The sequence below is a fragment of the Platalea leucorodia genome (genome assembly GCF_965183815.1).
Source record: "Platalea leucorodia genome assembly, chromosome: 10".
NCBI lineage: Eukaryota > Metazoa > Chordata > Aves > Pelecaniformes > Threskiornithidae > Platalea > Platalea leucorodia.
In genome coordinates, this window is record NC_138832.1 from 13295758 (window position 1) to 13315577 (window position 19820).

General features: G+C 45.4%; 1 protein-coding gene across 2 annotated transcripts in view; it reads left to right on the top strand.

The window, feature by feature from the left end:
• Positions 1–19820, top strand: part of LOC309595685 (gamma-aminobutyric acid receptor subunit beta-4) — a gene marked incomplete at both ends in the record, with an annotated part of 74030 nt that overhangs the window by 24083 nt on the left and 30127 nt on the right. For both annotated transcript variants that reach the window (XM_082322941.1, XM_082322942.1), the window contains one exon: positions 3195–3262. In XM_082322941.1, coding sequence (XP_082179067.1) covers positions 3195–3262 — 68 coding nt within the window. The remainder of the gene's footprint in view (positions 1–3194; positions 3263–19820) is intronic.

Consider the following 19820-nt stretch of genomic DNA (forward strand, 5'->3'; position numbering starts at 1 on the left):
CTTTCAGGACAAAATGCTGGTGATTTCTCCAGTGGTGGTGCGAAACGGGGACGTGTGAGGGTGCCATTCACTGGTGAAAGTGGCAGAATTTCTCACATTCCCTCACTCGTGATCTTGCCTCCAAATCTTTTCTAGGCATAAGCTTTTTCTTTAAGGGCAGAAGGTCTAGCTTTTTGCACCCATTGGCAAGGCACAGATAAAAGCATGGACCTTTAATATCAGGTTTGCTTCCTTTGCCTTGTCTTAGATCCACAAATGCAGAGTTCTGCCTTTTGGACAAATTTACAGATGACGTTATCGCATATTTTAAATACCCTACTTTTGTATCCCTCTTGCCTGAAGCTATTAACATTGGCAGAATTGATGTCCTTTGTTTATTTGTGTACTGCTTACAGCCTGAATGTTGGACACCAGCCGGTCTAGTTTTTTGTTGGGCTGCAGTAAGAGGTAGGGCACGCTCTTCCTGTTGGCTGTGTATGTTCTCTTGCATCCCTGTCCTGAGGAGACTGTGAGCCAGTCTTCACAACAGGGATGGAGAAGGTGAAGTGGCTTCCCTGTGATCAAGCTAAGAGTAGGTCCAGTAAAGGCAGGACTTTGCATACCTTCATCTTTGGAGTGTTTGTATGACAATCACACACTTCTGCCTGTGGGTTGATAGGCACACACCTCAGGGGCTGCAAGCAGGCAGTGGAGCCTCCCACCTGCCATGATAGATGGGGTGTAGAGGTCTTGGCAGTGCCCAGGGTGGCCAAGAGCAACATTGCTGACTGCACATGGGAGCTGGGTGCAGCTGAACCCAGGCTGACGGGGAGCAGTGTGGCTGATCTCCACTCCAGTGTTTGTCTTGGAGCTGGGAGTTGGGAGGTCTGGATCTTATCCACAGCTGACACTGAGTCACTGCATGACCTCAGGCGCTCAGATACCGTGGTGATGAACACAGCACAAATGTCTAGACAGATAGATTAGATTGGATAGGCTCTGTATTTGACAAATATTTGTATATCACCACTGTCAGTGCTCCCCTGCTATAACCACCCAGCCTCGTGGTTTTAGTGGGTCTCCTACACAGCAGGGGCAAAGAAACACTTTTTGCACTGAGGAAGGAGGGGACACATAACCACAGTGACATAATTACTGGTGGTGACAGACTGGAAGCAAAGCAGGTAGTAGGGCAACTCTTGGGGGAAACAACACTGCATGGCAGAAAGGCTAAGGGGTCAGGAGCTGGCTTCTCCCCAGCTCTGCTGCAGCCCTGCTCATGGTCCCGTCTTTCCTCCTGTAACCAATTAGTTTGTAAGATCCTCAGGGCAGCAGTGACTTCCTCTTCCTGCTACGGCTTCTATCACAAGCCCCTGATTTCAGAAAAAAAGACAAGCTACCAAAGTGAGACTTCCTTAAAAGGTTTGCTGTGCCACTGTCAGCCTCTGGTGCAAGGGAGGATGCAGGCTCTCCCCTGAGTGACTCTTGGTTATTTTCCCACCTGGTTCCCTTGTGAAAGATGAACGTAGCAGTACAGCAAAGATGTGGCTAGGAGTGTGCCTGTGTAGGGATTTTCAGAGGCTCTGCAAGGTCTCCTGAGCACCCCTGCCTCTGGCACCCCTGACAGCGAGCCAGGAGGGCTGGAGAAGAGCACTGCCTCTTTAAGGAGATTTACATAGCAGGGCCTAATTACAGTTGTTGATTCTGATGTTTTCAGTGTTGTTCATATTCCATTAAAGGATAATGCCGCTTAATTTGCAGCAGAGGGTCTCAGTTAACAGTATACCCAATCACAAGGCAGCCCTAATGACACTACTTCCCTACTTCTGGTAACACATAATTAAAATATCACTTCATTTCCAGTTGTGTGGTTCTCCCCTCTCCCCCAATCTCCTAATTACTTTCTAAGCCATTTCATGATTATCTGTAAATATTTCAGCACTTAGTTCTACTAATGAGTCCATGGAAGAGTTAATACCTTGAGTGGAATAACTGCTTGCCATTCCCTTTCTAGTACTGCATTGCGAGGAATCATTTTCCACCTTGCATGTGCAAGAAGAGGGGCTTTGCTTGCAGTGAGAATGGATTTGTGCTCTGGCTGTGGGGATGACAGGAGAAGCGTAGCGCTCAAATTCCATCTCAAGCTACAGGAGTTTTTTTGCTGGTTTTGGTAGTGGATGTGTATCTCTGCAATTTGTTTTATGTAGCTTAAATCCCACTGAAAGGGCTGTCCTGTTGCCTAGCCGTGGGAGCTGCTAGTCAGAGGGCCTTGGGTAGAACTGGGTATGAGTCTGGATCTAGCTGGGATACCCACACATCTGGAAGAATTGGCTGAAATGGCTCATTTCTGCCCTGACTCTACAGGTTTGTGGGAAGTGGTAATACAGCTTTTACTGCACTTGGGCAAGAGAGGGCAATAGGTCTGTCTGTGACTGCTCGTGTGGTGTTTCTTCACAAGTTCATCTTGCATGCTGCAGTCAGTGGCACTTACTTACTGATGCATGAGGGTAGCTTGGTCACTGGGCAAGGGAATACCTGAATTTCCCAGCAAACCTGTGCATGGATGTCTACCACAGCTCCATGGCTGCAGGCAAGAGAATGTGGGGTGATATGTGCCCTGATGTCCATGGTAAAATGGGGAATCTGTTCTTTAATCTAAGCGCTGCTCTGCTCTGAAAAGCCACTATACAAATGCTGCTTTCTCACTTCATAGATCTGGTCCCTCTACTTTTCTGGTATCTTGGGTATTAAAATTCACTTGGGGTTTTCAGACTGAGCACTCAGAGCTGACAGAGTGATGGAGGAGTGAGCTGGAGTATCTTTCCTGCCCATGTGTTGCATGGCCTTGATTGCTATGTTCTTGGTATGGTCAATCAGTAACACCTTATGCAAGCCCACTGGGAGCCTACTGATGGTCTCTGAAGGCATTATTTGGAATAACCAGAGATAATTGTATAACTAGGGGGTAATTAACTTCCAGGAATTAAAGAATAAAGCTTAGGCTGCGCTGCTCCTAGGGGTGAGTCTGTAAGGCTGGGAGTTACAAAAATCTATTCTTCTCTAATCATTTGAGTACATGTGACTTGGAAATCCTTGATACTTGGGGAATGTAAGGCTGCTGCAAATCATATCCATGCATTTCTAGGCAATTCTTTAATAGGAGATAAGGGAGGAGGGCTTGAATATGGTCCTAACCCAGTCCATTTGTGTTTCAGGTAACCCTGTCACAGTGGGAATGAGCATCCATATCTCCAGCATTGACCAGATCTCTGAAGTCAACATGGTAAGTTTGGGGGGAGGGCGGGAGCCTAATAAATTTTTCTTCCATTTTCTGGTTGAGATGTGCTTCCAAGACAATGGCTCCTTGGAGCCACCTGAGATCTCAGGGTACACTTCTGAAAAACAGGGTAGTCACACCCCTGCTTCCTTCACCTCCTACTACAGATCTTCCCTGCAGCTGGGAAGTTGTTGGAGGAAGAGGGATATTTGCCTGGTACTGAAAAAGTATTTTTTTCTTCTGCTTTGGACACAGACTTTTGAGAGGTGATGGGAACTCTGATATAAGACAGAATTCTTTCTCACTAAAGTATAAGGAATTCAAGGATGATGTCTGTATGTGTAGTGTGATGAAAAAGAAAATCAAACACTTAACTGGGCTGTAGGAAATGACTTTTTTTTTTCCCCAAATTTCTTTCTCAGCATACTGGTTTCAGTCTGCACCTTGCTCTTTTCACCTGCTGAGTGGTCTGTGTCACTGGGACTGCCTGTCAGTTGTCCCCACAGCCTCAGCCCAGTCCCAGGCTGAAACAATCCTGAACTCACTGAAACAACACTTGCAAGACAGGACTGGCATGTGGGACCTCTGTGGTACACACCTACCCCTGCTGATGGTACTTGTGATGTGGTTGAACATGCTGAAAGACTGTAGTTCACTTCCTAACGTGGGGTGAATTCTAGTAGGGTTAGTGAGTGTCTATACCAGCACACTGAAGTATGGAGGATCTCTGCTGGCATCTCTGGAACTAGTGGCATCTTATCCAGAGTAGATTCTCATCCCTTATCCTTCTGTGCTGGTTGCACAACCACCTCTTTGAGCCGTTAATGCTTATGCCTTAAAAGAGTAGACGCGAGTTGTATTTTTCAATTGACAAAAAGGCAGTGGTGGCTTTACAGTCAGCCTGTGCCTGCCAAGTTGAAAAACAGTCAGTGGCTTTTCATGCTTGCTGGTGGTAATTTGCCATTTCTTTGGGGACCTGTACTGGAAAGGGAGGCATCTAATGGAGATCTGATTTCGGGTGGCATTTGTAGGCTGGAGCTTTTCATACTACTGAGAAGAAAAAATTTATCTGCTCAGATACCAATGGTTTGGGGTGAAATTTTTTAATTGTTTTGGTCATGTGTTGGGTATGCATCCAGGCCTGTGCTATTGTGTCTCAGAAGCCCTTAGCACTCAGCAGAGGACATGGATTGCGCTGATCATTGCCTAACCTCGCCTTCCTCCCTCCTGCCCAGAGGCTTTTCCTCTAAACACCTCTTCTTTCCAAGAGGCTGAGTGGAGTGGAAGGCTGGTGGGGACCTCCTGGCAGCAGCTATCCTGTTCCTGATCCATGCAAGAAAATCCTAGGCCAATTTAGAGCTCTTACTGTTCAAGTCAATTAAAACCTTGGTCTCCCAATGCTCCTGTCCTATTTATCTGTTTCTGGACTCTCCTGCCCTGTTTCTCTGGCCCACCAGCTATTCTGCTGTTGCATGGGGGGAGGAGGGGAAGTGAGACAATCTGACTAGTCATTTTGGTTTCCAGGCTGCTTGAAAATCCTGAATGCATATGTTGATATGACCCAGGGTGAAGGGCCGACCATGAACCTTCAGGTTCTCATATGGAACAGTTTCTTTTGCAGACTCTCTGCTATTATCCCACCATTACCATAATTATCTGCATGTCATGTTACATCTCAGTCTAGTAACGGTGACACTGGGCAGTGTGTACAATCGGAAATTCAGGTATAGACCTATGTCCCCATTGCGTTGCGTAGCTGTGCTTGAGGTTAGGCTCAACTTAGAAGAGCCAGATGGCTTAACCTAGCTCCATCTATCTTGCCTGTCAGGACAGAGCTCAACTTTGAGTCATCTCCTCCCCCGGTCTCAACTTCGACCTGAATTTTCCTATGATGTGGTGAACCAGCTGTCACCTTCCTTGCTAGAGCCAGCATGAACAATCTGGGGCCTGTAGCTGAAGACCCCAGCTGACACAAACGTAACTGGGAAGGAGTGAGGGATTTGGTTCTCAGCTTACCTGTAACAACTGCCCTGTTCTTCCTCTGTAGACCTGAGAAGATAGCTGAGCACTGCAGAGGCTGGTTCAGGATGAACCTCTTGCTGGAGATGTGTCCATAGACTATAAAGGCTGATCGTCATACACCTGTTGTGAGCAGCTGTGGCCAGGCATGCTGTGTCCTAGGCTAGTAGCCATTCTTTTAGCAATACTTTTCAACCCTTGTCATGTGAATGCGATGCTCTCCCCTCTCCAATGAACACCTGCTTCCCTCTGCCGCAGGATGCCTGGGACAAATGTTTATGCTCGGGGCTGGGGAGGAACAGCAACAATAATATCCGTGGGGCGCATGGGAGAGCAGGTTTCCTGGCATGGACCTTCATCCAAATGCTGCTCTGGATCTTGCAGAATTTGGGCAGCACTATTGATGGACATTGAGTGCTTTGATGGTGTGGCATGGCTGTAATCAGGCTGGGCACCAGGCACTGTCCAAGCCACACTCCTGTTGATACTGCAAAGGCATGTCACTTCTGGGCTTTTGATTATCCCTCCTGTCTCTCTCTTTGACTTGACAAGCATAATCTCCTGTCCATCCTTCCTACATATGTTGGGGCAGGGTGGGGGGAAAATGGGGGACAAAGTGGCTAAATGTGAGAATGTGATCAAGATCTATAAGTGCCATGGTGAGGCAGCTTCAAAAAGGGGTTAAAAAATCAGAATCGTCTTAAAGAACAAACATTTAGGGAGCAGAAGAGTTATCATGTGATGTAAATTTCCAGGCTGAAGGGATTTTATGTGCATCATTCTTCTGTGTGACAGATGCCCCAGGGAAAGGGCTGTGTCTTACCCCTGCTCTGGACATGGATACTGGCAAGAAAAACAAGGCAATTTTTGGCATCATGTGTGATTGGGAAAGGGACTGTGCAATGAATAAATTAAAGGCACACAAGTGAAGCTGGGTTGCCATGGCAACCAAATAGCTTCTATTGTTCCACAAGGAGTGTTATTACTTACTGCCCCTTGTAGGATAATTAATTAATCCTCAGACATCCTTTTGGGAACAATGGCCCTGGTGCTGGGGCTGGGCAGGCTGAGGAGAGCCCCCAGCTCTCCCATGCCTTTCCCTGGGACTCTTGGCGTCTGCAGGCTGCGTGATGGCAGGGAACAAGTGTTGTCAGTGACTAGCCGTTGCATGATTCAAAAAGTTGTTTTCCACAGGAGTCCAGCTGGATGTGGTGCTGTGGAGGAATACAGCTCCACCCATGATCTAAGGAGCACTCCTTGCCTTCACTCCCATGGGAACTGTATTCCTAAAATGATGATGTGGTGACATTTCAGTCCTGGAGGATACAGGGCTCTCTGCAAAGGCAACACAGTTATGTCTTTATGCTGGAAGTTCCCAGACACTCTGATCTACAGAATGCTTTGCAGCTGCCTGTATATGCTATGTGTTTCCTGGTGCTATACAAAGGCGATGCATCTCCATCTTCTTGGGGGCCATGCCCAGATACTGTGCCATGGTACAGCTCAGAAGATGGAGTCATGCCAGAGTGCAGGATGTTCATTTGTACAGTGCTGACTTTGTAATGATGTCCCAATGATGAGGGACCAAAATTACAGTTCTTGTTTAAAAAAAAAAAAAAGGGTACCTTGTTCATTGCAGCTGCTGCCTGTGTGTGGTCAGCCGTATCTTCAAGCTCACTTGCTAGAGTAATGCTTTATTACTGTGTACTCCTCTTAGCCCTGCTAAGCAACGCTGGGCTGCAGCCTCTGTTCTTGTCAGTGATTAGAAGGATTATTTGCTGAGCCAAGATCAGTGACATCAATTGAAATGCCTGGGTAAGGATGCCAGGGGCCAGGCCAAATAGGTATTGGGGAGGGCACATTTGACTGGCAGACCCTCTGGGAAGTGCTGATCCATGACAATGAAAGGCCTAGCTGGAGTCTTTTCATATCCTGTATGAATTTGCAAGTTGGAGATTTAAAGGCAGGCTGAAAGAAGGAATGTCTTCATAATGTTATTCAGTAGCTCAGACGATCTGCAAAGAATGGAAGGATGGTATCTCCTAGTTCTCCTTAAAGGAAATGGGCTGGATAAGTTATCTGGTAAATGCCATTTTGCTACAGGTGGCTGAATTGCAGTAAGCATGGAACAACACACAGGTATTTATAGATGCTTGTTGGTGTATAGTGGTACTTGGACAGTGCTATGTTCAGACCTCTTGGTATGGTGCCCATAGGTATTGAGGAGTCTAGCAGTACTTCGGACCCAGGACAATGAAAAGCACTGGCAGCATGGAGCTCAAGTCACTCTGCAGCTGAAGCAGCATGCAGGTTTCTGTCTTTGTGGTACGTGGACTGAATGCTGCCCAAAGTCACTATCATTTTAATGGTCTGGTTCAACCAACCTGCTTTGGTGGATCCAATTCTGATGTTATCCAGTACCAATGGCTTCAGAAGGAGCTGGAAACCTTCCCCCACTCCTGCATGTCCTTTCAACAGACAGCTGAGGACTGGCCTGTTCAGGGTATATTGTACTTGCTGCTAATACTTCCAACTGTAGTCTTCTTTCTCTCTAGGTAATCTTTGGGGACATATTTTTCTAGTACCAGACAGTTCAGACTCCCTTCAAGCATTAGTGAACTATTTCAATAAGGAAAACAACCAGAAGTTTTGTATGTATTTGAAATAAGAGGTGGTTACCCTTCATAACGCTTCAATTTTCCTGCCCTATGATCTGTGCAGTCCTAAACCTGCTCCCTCCTGTGTATCTGCACACTGTAGAGAGCTCGGAGCATCCAGCCGTTATAACTGTGATTTCTTTGTGGCTCCTATAATTTATTCATCCCAAGATGCTCTCCTACATCTGCAATAACATTGTTTCAGTTTGTTATAGCACTAGCTTTAAAGTTTTATAAACCTGGTGACAAGTTGAAAAGTTACAAGAGGATTGTTGTAGAGGGCTATTGTAAGAAACAAGGCTTCCAAAGAGAAATGTTTGCAGGAATATATGTGCTAAAGGAACGATGACTGTGGGACTGGCAATACCTCTTGCTGCGGGACAGTCTGCAGTGCAGATAGGTTAGAGGTTGGTGCAGGATGCTTGGCAAAGCTGACCTTGATGCTTCGCTTCATTGCCTCCTGCTGCCTACTCCTGTATCACCTGTTGTCACACCGCTGTCTTGTCGGACTGACTGCACTTGCGTTGACATACTGCACTGGATCTATTGGGGGTTATGGAAGGAAGCATCATGTTTGCTCTTTCCCAACTTCCCGAAGCTTGCTTGAAAAACAAGTTGTCTTGTTTGGCAAAGAAGTTTTCCCTGTTCATGAGAGACGTAAAGCATGTCCCAAGACAGAAATGAGCTGCAAGGGTTTTAAATTGGCTTGTAACCCAAAATAAAGTGGATTAGGTTGTGTGTTAGGGTGTTCTTGACCAGGACAGTTCATATTACAACCTGTTATGCCATCATCAGTGGGGCATCACTCTTCTCACTACATCAAATTTTCCATCTATTAGGCATGCTTAAAATAGCCTTTGTAGGCTATATAGCATCTGTCCTTATCAGGCTTTGCAGTTCTGTTTTCACTGGAGTATGAATACGCACTGACTAGCAGAATCTCGATTTCAGTGTAACCCATGCACAGTAATATATGTATGTGCCTGACTCTGCTGTATGCTGGGTGTAGTTGATGAAAGAAGAAAGTGTGGATGGCTAGGCTCCATATAAGAGGCTTTCTTTGGTACACAACACAGCAGCCTCTTAGGCTGTACATTCTCCTGGTTAGAGCTCTTGACCTTTGGGCCCTTTCAGGGAAGGGAAAGGCAGGAAAATGTATATCCATGTGGGATTGCTGATCTGGATGCATGATGTCCAATCCATTCTCGAACTGTTCTGACAGTCAAATTACGTATGCAAAACCCTGTTTTCCTCAGGGCTGATGCAGCTTTGGCAGTAGCCTTTGAGGACCCTCAGCAGATCCTCTGTATGCCTGCACTAATGGACAGAAACTACTTTGCTGCAATATGCCCTGAAAAGGATTTTCCATTGGTATAGATGTCTTGAGCTTTAAAAAGCAAGATTTTTAAGAAAGGTTTCTACTATTATTCTGTACCTTATACTACCATATAGCCTCTTCAAATATATCAGCATTTTTCTTATTCTTAACTGAAAGTGTTCTGGTTTGTTGCCATCGCTTTGCAATGGAGAAATGACATACAGATATTCCCCAGTCAGTCTATTCTATGTCCCTGGATATCCAAAGGTTTTAAAAAAGCACAGGTTAAAGCATTTAAATCCCACAGTCAGAGGTTTCTGGAGTTACCTGCTATGAGATACAAGTATGACATGACACTCCAGTGCTGTAAATGTTTCCCTGTAGCCTAGGGTATCTCCAGCCCTGTGACACTGTGGTATCTAAAGCAAGAGCATGTGTGCACATTACAGCTTGGTATTTAAGGCTGCTGAATATTGAAGACTGCCAAAATATGGTAAAACTAAGAGGCAGCTTTGGTGCTGAGCTAATGATGGTGTGCTGTAATGGTACCGCAGGGGCTGTAGTCCTGTAGGCTCCTGAGATGGTAGTGTTGCAGGTAGCAGAGGACGCTGTGGGGCCTTGGTGCTGGAGAAGGGTCAGATCCTACCAGTGTGGCATGGTAAGAATGGCACAGCTCTGACTTGGGGTGAGATATCCCCGGGCTCTGTGCTGGCACAGACAGGTAGGGGTTATGTGCTTTTTTCACATGCTAGGGGCTTCTGTGTGCTGTGATTTAAGCTAAGGTATTGCAAACATGCAGCTGAGATGGAAGGTTTCTTCAGAGCTGGCACATGTCTGCGCCCTCCTCTGCTGATGATTGCTTCAGTACAGCTTAGGTCATGCAGCTATTGTCACTTCAAGTCCTGGTGTGCAGGGCCGCAATGCATTGGATAGCTGTTTGCTTGGGAAATCAAACACTGGCAGTTCTGTACAGGTGAAACAGCATTTTCCTGAAGGGGAGAGTTACCAGGGGATGCAAAGGGCAGTCCTGCACAACGGTTGTGTGCAGTGTCCTGTGCACACTGCCATCAGTTACATAGAGTCACCTCGGTGGCCTTCTCACGTCTCTGCTTCTCCAGCAATAGGAAGTAGCTTGTGCATAAACACATAACCACTTTGCTAGCTGAAGTAAAGCAACAGCATCTTGATGCTTTTTCCTTCTGCTAGAAGGATGTTTGGAGAAATAAAAGATGGTTGTAGTGGAGTGGAGAGTAACCTCCAAATCACTCTAGACATAGTAGCTTTGAGCTGGTCTCTTTTACAGGAAAGAGCTACAACTGCCTGCTCTGTGGCTCATCTAGATGGATAGTAAGAGTAGAAATCTACTGAACTCCTAGAAACACCTTTGCAACAAAGCAGATGTCAGGGACCCATCTTATTTGCCACTGCTAGATTTGAGGTTACTTTGTCTATCCTTGCAGTGGTGACATCCTGTGACTGCTGACGCTCAGGGTGACTTTCATTAGCACTGATACAGTCTAAAAAGTCAAGAATCAGATGTGGATATCTGCTCATGCTGCATTATGCTTTTCTTTAACAGAAATACCACTGATTGATTGATTGATTTTGCGGAAAGATCCATTGAACTAAGGTAGTGTGTGAGGACAAGTAAAGCATTTGGCCTCAGGGGCGCTCTGCAGTATGAATGTATGGGGGGGTGGATGCTCAAGTTTAAACAAGCAGTGGTCCCCATTCTGCCTGAAAGACAGGAATGGTCATTCCACAAGAGGGTAGGGTTCTTGCACAAAATAGTTAAGAATGAAGCAAACTTGTGAAGGGGCCTGAAGTACTCCCCATTCATTGGTTCTGAAATTGGTTGCAAAGAGATTGTCCCGGCTTAAAAACTAGAAAATAGGTCAGTGTGACTCATATGTCAATATTTACTGCATTTATGACAACTTGTAGAAGGGAAAAATCTTATCTGTCTTCCCTAATATTTCACAGATTATCCCATTCCCATGACAAAATTCTCCCTATGCCCTTGGTCCTGATGTTGCTTCACTGCAGAGACAGCCCAGTAAATTCACTACATCTCAGAGTCAAGTTGCTAAGTAACAACCCAAAGATCACTATACAGTCTCTTCAAATGCTGTGACCAGCTGGAAGCTAGGATCTGCACAAAGCACCAGCAATTCTTCCTGAGACAGAGGTCCCGAGGACTCAGAGCATGTGTAGCAGAGAGCAGCCTGGTAAAGCAGCAGTCCTGCCAGGTCTCTGCCACTGTACTGCCTGGAGGTGTCCTCATGTGAGAGAGCTTCATGGCTTCCCCTATAAAGGGGTCTCCTATGCTTGTGCTGAAGGACTCTGATGTTTTGAACATTAATCATGTCCTTGAATGAAATATTTTTGTCGGCTGAATTGCATGATTTTGCCACGTACAAAGATCAGTAAATGGTGAACTGTGGAAACCTTGTTGAAACAAGCTCTCAGTGGAAGAACAACTGAACTGCTGGACTAGAGAATGACTCTCTGCCTCTGAGGCTTTCTATTCTACCATGCTGGTTTCTTTCTAGGGATCCTGTAGCATTCACATGATGTCTTAATGGGGGAGTTTACAGAAAACTCTTTGTCTGCATAAATGAAAACTCTTGGTTATGGGAAAGCTGTTGGGTAGACTGGCTGATTCCTAGCCTAGACCTTGGGGTTTGCAGCATGAATAAAATGTGGTGGCAATGCTTGTTGCAAATGATTCCCCCTGTGCATCTTTCCATGATGCTCTTATCCCTAAGGAGCAGCTCTGCAAGTCTCCAGTATCACAAGTTCAAGCCTCAGGAGGGCTGAGTCAATGCTGCTCCAGTACTGAGAAAGGGTTCACATGTTTTGCTCACTAGGCGATTTCCCAAATGAGAACATTTCTGTGCTCTCACTGAAGAGGCTAAGTTCACTCTGCATTTCGTAGGTGACTCCGCCGCACGTCAGGAGAGAAGTCATGTTGGAGAGGATGAGAGTCCATGGCTATATAGTTTGCAGCATGCTTTCAGCTGAACAGTGCTATGTATTGCAGTGCTCCATCTGTTCCTCTATAAGCCAAGTTATCTTTAGATCTGAACATGTCAGTGTTGTATGGTGGTGGTATGAACCACTTCAGCTTGCACCCCAGCATTCCTGTAGTAGTCAGAATTGCTACTGCAGAAAACTTCGCCCAGGATAAAAATGTCTTTTTTTTTTTTTTCCTGCTTAAGTTTTTATTCAGGTTTTTACATAGGCAGAACTCCCACAGCCTTTATATATATTTTTTATATCTATATATTTAAAAAGCTGTCTGTAGTTGAGAGCAATGTTCCAAACTGCCACCTGTTTCAATAGCAATGCTGCAGCATTGGACAGGATTACTGCAGAATGCTAAAGTACCTTCCCACAAGTGAAAGCTTCATCTGGTTTGATTGAAAACCAAATTAGATCTTGAGAATCTGACCTTCTGACATCCTGTCATATATACGTTTAAAGCATCTAGCAATAGAGAGTGCATGTGCGCAAGAGTGCCAGCACCTCAATATAGAACCTAGATCCAAATACAAGCGTGTGCGTGTCATGTTGCTATTTGAATATGTAAATAAATGGGGCTATATATAGCTCTATATGTTATGTACATGTTAAGTGAAGGTGGCAGATACGACAGCTGAATAGCTTTGCTGTTTCTCAATGCTGGTAGAGGCTCCCTGCATGCTCCCTACATCTCTCGTGCTTGCTCCTACCCCCCTCAGCCTTTCTGCTATCACATTTTTCAGGCCTCTGGAGAAGATCGTGTGTGGGGACAGGAGTTGTTAATATTCTGAGTCTGTGCTGAGTTGCTAGGCTACAGAGAAAAATGAACATTCAAGGAAAAGGGATGGTAAAAGGAAGAGGATCTACTGAGCTGTTTGGAGATCCAGAAAGGTCCTCTAGTCAGACGAAAGGGATCATATTGGGGAAGGAGGGTGTGCATGCATGTGGGATGAAATGTGAGCAGTCCCTGCTGCCCTGACACAAGTGTAGTCTCAGGCCAGCTCCAGCCAGAAAAATGGCAGAGGACAGAGTAAAAGGCAAGATCCACTGGCCCCTTCCACGTCACTGCTTGCAAGGTGTGCACAGCTGGCCTGCTACGGTCTGTGCCAGTGTGCAGCGGGTCACCAGGCAGGAGTATGCCCTCTTATACATCCTTTGCCCACTCTTTGCAGGATACACTGAGCTCCCACCCGAGGCTCTACTGAAGAGGGAAGCAAACACAAAACGTACTCATTGCTTATAGATTGGACCTCATCTCCCTTTTCCACTGCAGTAACCTGCCACCACAGTATCTCCTTCAACTTCAGTGTGACTGCAGGGGAAGGCAGCCTGTGGCTTGTATCTCGCTGTCCATCCCCTTTGATGCATTCCTAGGTCATGGATACACGAAGTATTGACCCTTTTATCCATTAAGAGTTTGCAGCTAAGGTTCAAGGGGACTTGAGGTTTTACAATACACAAGCTCCTGTCTGAGCCTAGTTTTGCTGAATCCCAGTCTAGTTCCTGAATACAAACCTGTTTCCTTTTCAGCTGTTCCCCCCATAAATGAATGTCGGGTATTTAGCTGTACAGGTTGTAAGCCATCAGACCTACCATGTGCCTTCTGGTCCAGTCTTCTGGAAGGATGGCTTTGCCCTGTGCTCCTCTTCCTGTCTGCAAGATTTCTGTTCCCTCTCAATATTACTGGCTGTATCAGAACCCTCAGAAAAATTAAACAGTGCCTTTGGGTATTTTTATTATCTGGATACTTTATTTACCGAGCTCACATGGGCTCCCTGCCAATAACTTTCAGCCAGCTCTGCAAATAGAGCTCCTTGGCTCCAGGACTGTTGGTCCTGGTACTGCAGAGAGCACTCACTCAGCATGGACAGAGACTGCAGCTTGTTCTCTGCCATCCAGTTGGCCGTGAAGTCAAAGTCTGCTTGCTTGTGGACCTCCACAGTCTGCTGAAATCTCCTTTTTCTTCATGCATCCTGTAATAAGCTTGACTTGTTCAGCAGAATCAGGAGTGTTTCATACAGCTGCATTTTGAATGCTATTGTCAGTTAACTACCCTGCATCCATCCATCAGGTTTATGATTCCGCAGCCAAGACTTGGATTGCTGAAGTGGAAGAACGATAGCGTAGGCCATATTGTGTGCACTGCTGCTGGTGTCAGCCTGGACTGGTTCCCTTGGCTTTACCCTGGCACAACCAAGGGCAGACTAACCCATGGATGGAGGCAGAAGTAGACTAAATCCATGATGATACATTATCTGGTCAGTACCCTTGACAGTAGAAATTGTTTCCTAGAATGGATCAACTGATACTCCTGTACTTTTTTGTTGTCCCAGCATGACTATAGAGTGCTCTGTTCACACCACAGTTGAGACAGTTGAATGCTAGCCCTTTTCTCTAACAATAACTCGATCTTAATGAGTTTATTGACTTAGGGGCCACAGATACGGCTATGCATAATATCCATATGTAGAAGCAGTCACCCCAGATACAAAACTGGGTATCTGTGTGCAGGAGTCTTGGGGTTTTTTCAAGTGCAGTAGTTTGCATCTAGTTTGCTTGGGCTTGTTGAAAAGTAGGCCTTGTTTTTCAAACCATGGGGCTACCGTCCTCTATCCTCAGGAGACTACCCTTGACCTAACTGAACCAGAAATATGTTCTGCTCTTCTGTATTTCACCATCTTATCTGCTGACTCCCAATTATTCTTCCTACATGATCAAACTTTGCTTCCTGTGGGAAATAAACACCATTCTAACCTTTTGGTCAAGCCAATCTGTGCCAGCCTAGTTGAGGTGATTGTTCCACCCAGGACATGTTAGTCATCTTACATCATTTAAAGGATCTGTTTGCCTCTGGCTGCCTCCTGGGAAATGACATCTTTGTGGCAGTTTTCAGAACCTGGAATATCAGATTTTCCTTTTCTAAGTTAAAACAGTGTCTTTGCAGCAACGTGTGCCTTGATATCGTTGCAGAGAGTCTCGTGGTTTCAGTGCTCAGAGCTGTATATACAGCATTTTATTCTGCCATGCAAAGTAGTAATATTGCTTCATTCATAACATGATTCCCTGCCTATGCAGCCCCAAGCTGCATTGGTGGTCTTGACTGCCACAAGCTCTATTTAATTTTTTTTTCCCCAGGGAGAAGTCGTCATTTCTGTTCATTACACACTTGGCACTTGCCTAGAGATGTAGGGATCCCAAACTGCAGCATGAAGGCAAGTTAGCATCAGTGTCTTTTTTTTACAGCTAAGAAAAAATGAGGCATAGGTGAAAGTATCCAAAGTCTACAGAATTATCATTGAGTGAGCTGAATTTGATACCCAGAGGTGTTTTCTAGAGTACCTAATTCCAATGGGCTACTAAGACCCTTAACTGCTTTAATTTTGCATTCCTCCAGCCTTTTTTCCCCGTGATCTCTACTAGTCAGTGTCTATGTGGAGGGCTGCAGAACCTCTCCTGCTTGGGGCAGAGTCTGACTGGATTGGTGTCCAATAAAACTTTTGACAAGGTGAAGTGAATGTTTCATTTAAATACAAAAAAGGGACAGAGGAGTGAAGAGTTCTGGCAATGTTTTGGAGAAATTACATTTTTCCTTTACCAGGTTGCTCCTGCTAGAAAACCTATTGAGTTTTAACCACTTGAAGTGAGCATCTCTCAGCAAGCAAGAGGTAAGAAAGTCACTACAAGGTGAAAATTCTCTAAGGATACATGCAGAGGCTGTGAAACCCCTTTGAAAAGGTCTGGTCTTCCAGCATCACTTTTCCCTTGGCATAATCCAGCTTTCTTCCCCCATCTTTCTGTGGGCTTTGGAAACTGATATCTTCACTAGTCACTGTTCAAATGTCTCACTCTAATTTAATTGACTCTAATAGGCTAGTTCTTGCATGTTTAATTAAATACAAAGTGATTATTAAAAACATTTTTGAGCTTTAATGGCTGTATATTAAATATGCCCGTGTATGCAGGAGGGCACTGGCAACACATGCTGTAAGGCAGTAAGGGTAATGCTGGGAAAGTACAAAAAGATGAGTTGGGAGAAGCTAGGTGGGAGAGGGGGGAAGAGGTGGGATACAGGCACCAGCACTGTCCCATGGCTTGTAGGTGTGCAGAATGCAGTTGTGTAGCATACTAGATTAGTGCAGGCAAACAGTGGAAGGTAAAGTTGGCCTTTCTGAAAGCACCATGTTTTCATGTCATGGGTCAGCAGAAGCCTATGACAGCATAATGTGTTTTAAATGACCAAGTACTTCAAACCAGAAAGCTCGTTGTAATATAAGCATGCCCTCGGACTCCCTTTGCCAGCTATGCAATACATGATCATAACACTTCTCTGAGACTCCACAGAGATAATGCATTAATGCTTGTGTGTCTCATACTTTGGTAATGAGTGACCTTGTGCGTACCTAGAGAAAGGTTAAGAGAATCAACAAAAGGGGCTAAGTTAAGATTTTGCCTTAAGAAAATATGATAAGAGAAAGAAGGCATTTGGGAAGACTTGATGAAGCCATTTGGAGACATCTGATGCACTAGCAGAATACAGATGTAAGCAATAAGCCTTTAAGGATCTCCAGGAGGGGGAATGTTACCTGCACTGTCCATGTTACCTGCACTGTCTGGGACCCATGTCGTTTCTGGGACAGACTTCACTTGGGAAAACATACATCATACTTCTCATGGCGGGGGGGGGGGGGGGTGGTGTGTGTGTCAGCTTGCTGCCCTCCTTGCACTATCTCAATGCAGTCACCCCGCTAACTTGCCATTTTCCTGTAAGAAATTACTCAGCTGGCGACCTGCTGCCTGAGCTCCCTCCTTGTTTAAGTGAGCATCTTACCTGTTTTTAGCTCTCCTGGTACTACAATGAGTCCTTACCAGTTCCCAGCCCATCTATCAGTGAGAAGATAGGGTAAGCACCATACCTTTGACTTTCTGCCTAAAAACTGGTCAAATTAATGCGTCAGCTTTTTCTGAACTTAATGTATGCCCTTGCTTCTCTGGCCTTAGTTGGCTCTATGGACAAAGCATGCCCTCCTGTGCTAGTTTGGCATGAGACGATATAGGAACTGAAAATGAGTTTGACCATTTCTCATTAAGTGGTTCACCTGTGGGAAGGATGGTTTGTCAAGTTATGATGAGGTTTGGAGTGAAAGCTAGCTGGTGATGCAGTAATGGGAAGGTCAAACAATCCTGCTTTTGGGGGTAGAATGGGCTCCAGGTTTTGCTCAGCTACTAGGTCATGGGAAACTGAGTGAGGAGACCGGACCAGCGGAAATGGTATGCAGTAGCTCACAGATTTTATGGCTTAAGAATAGAAACTGCCTGGTATTGTTTTCTAAGAGCTTGCCTGAGGAAGATATCATGCTGCAGGTGGTGATTTGAGGATTGCTGCCTGTAACACTGAACAAGGTTGCTGTTTTGCATGTGCTCACAGAGCAGATGATATTCATCCCTGTGCCCATCAGTTCTGGCTTTCTTCTCTTGACCTCTGCTTCCAGCATGACTGGGGCTGTTAAGCAGATGACATATGGAGCTGCCTCCTGCTCAGATAAGGCATTGATACACAGGCTCAGAAGTCTGAAAGCCTTGTCATGGGCAGGTCAATGCCCTTTTGGCTCAGGACCCAGCTAGGTATGTCCTCTGTCTTACACCTGCAGGACCAGCACTAATCCAGGTGCTGCAGAGATAGGGCATGGCAGGAGAGAAATAGGGCAACAAAGTGACACTTGCACACCCCTAGTTGTTGAGGATATAGCTGATATCTGTCCCAGTTTCTGGAGATGCATTCAGCAATTAAACACATGCAAATTACTACAAAAGTAGATCAGATTAGTGAGGGGAACATCTCCATGCAAAGTACTTCTCAGGTCCTAAAGAAAATGAGTTCAAGAGCACAAAGGCCTGCAGCACAGAAGGGCATAGGGCATATCCTAGAAGCCAACACATTCCTGTCCCCTTACATTACTGGCAGGGAGATTGCAGGTGGAAGGTGCTTTTCCTGATGCCCAAGCCAGCGCTGACATCTGGTTATTCAAAAATAGGGGAGGTGGAAAAAGATTGTGTCTTTCTCACCTGCTAAGCTGAAACGCAGGGAGAAGGGCAGTATCTAAAATAGTTGTCACTTTATGTAGAACAGTTGTCATGCAGAACTTCAGACTTGTAAACTGGGCACTGGCTTTCACCAAAAGAGAAATTAAAAGCAGCATTTTGGCAGAATACTCTCCTCATGAAAAGTACAGTAAGTACAAGAGCTGCTGCCTCCTGCCCTAAGCAAAGGTGAGGGTCAGAACAGACTTTGTGCTGTCTTAGAGCTAGAAAGACTGCTATCAGGTGTTTACTTATGTCAGATTAACTGGTGCTCATTAAGGTCTGGGACCCATTGATTTATCTGCATGGAAATGGACAATCCCTTATGAGGGCAAAGTAGTTTTCTTAAACAAGCTTGCTAGGGAAGAACCATGGCTGTCTTGCTCCGTCCTTCATGTATTCTCCTGTACGTTTTACACTGCTCCAATTCTTTGCAACTGATTGCAGGCACATCCTGTCTCCTCCCCTTAAGAATAATTGTTCTTATTTTCCCTACCCCCTCTTTAAAATGAAACATGCTTGAAGACTACTTTGTCCTTTAATTTTCCTCCCAAGAATGACGGGAACAGGAGCTGGTGTTTAATCATCAAAGAAGTTGAAGCCAACAAACTGTTCATTAGTCTCTGGCAGTGGCAGCTTGGTTTTTACTAAGTCAGATGTTCCATTTTTCTCCCTCTTTCTGGAGCATCTTGGCTTTCCTAATGTTCTTTTGTGATCTTGGACAAGGAGACCATGTGTCATTCGCTTATATGGGGAAGGACTTTTATTTGGTCACTTCTCCAAAAGGAGGTGCTTTATCAAAGTTGGTGTGGGGGGGAAATGGGGGAAAAAAGTCGAGTGGCACAGCTAGTGCTAGAAGCAAGTTGCAAAACCTCCTTTATCTCTCATGCCCAAAGTCAGGCAGCAGCAGAACAGTGTGCACTCTCCCCTGCAGAAATGTTATTGCTTCCAGTACCTTACAAGTGCTTGGTGAAACAGAACCTCCACTAGCAGCCTGGAATAGTCACCTTCACTTTCAAAGCCCCTCCAAAAGGTATCTGAGTCATTTGTCATCCACAAAAATGGACTAGGCACAGGAGACATTGCCAGAAATACTGTATTCTGAGCAAAGATTTGACCCTTTCACATACATTATTCCTTCCATTTCTAATCCTGGCTTCTGAGTCTGGTGTAGCTTCCAATAAGCATGCACAATTCTGCCTCTGGATGAGTTTAGTACTAGGGACTCTATAGGTCACAGCACAAAGGAAAATTATCTGCCCCAACCTGCCAATGACCCACATCTCCCAGGAGCTGTGCTGAGGGTTTATGAAGCAGCCTGCCCAGGAGGGATGCTTCTGGTGACTTTCTGTTGGAAGATGGAGCTTCTGTCTTGCAGCAGGAGGCTCTGCATCCTTGGGCTATTCTTTCCTCTTAGTCCCTTCCTTTTATGACTTGGACTGTATTTTCCACATTAACGCCTGGACCT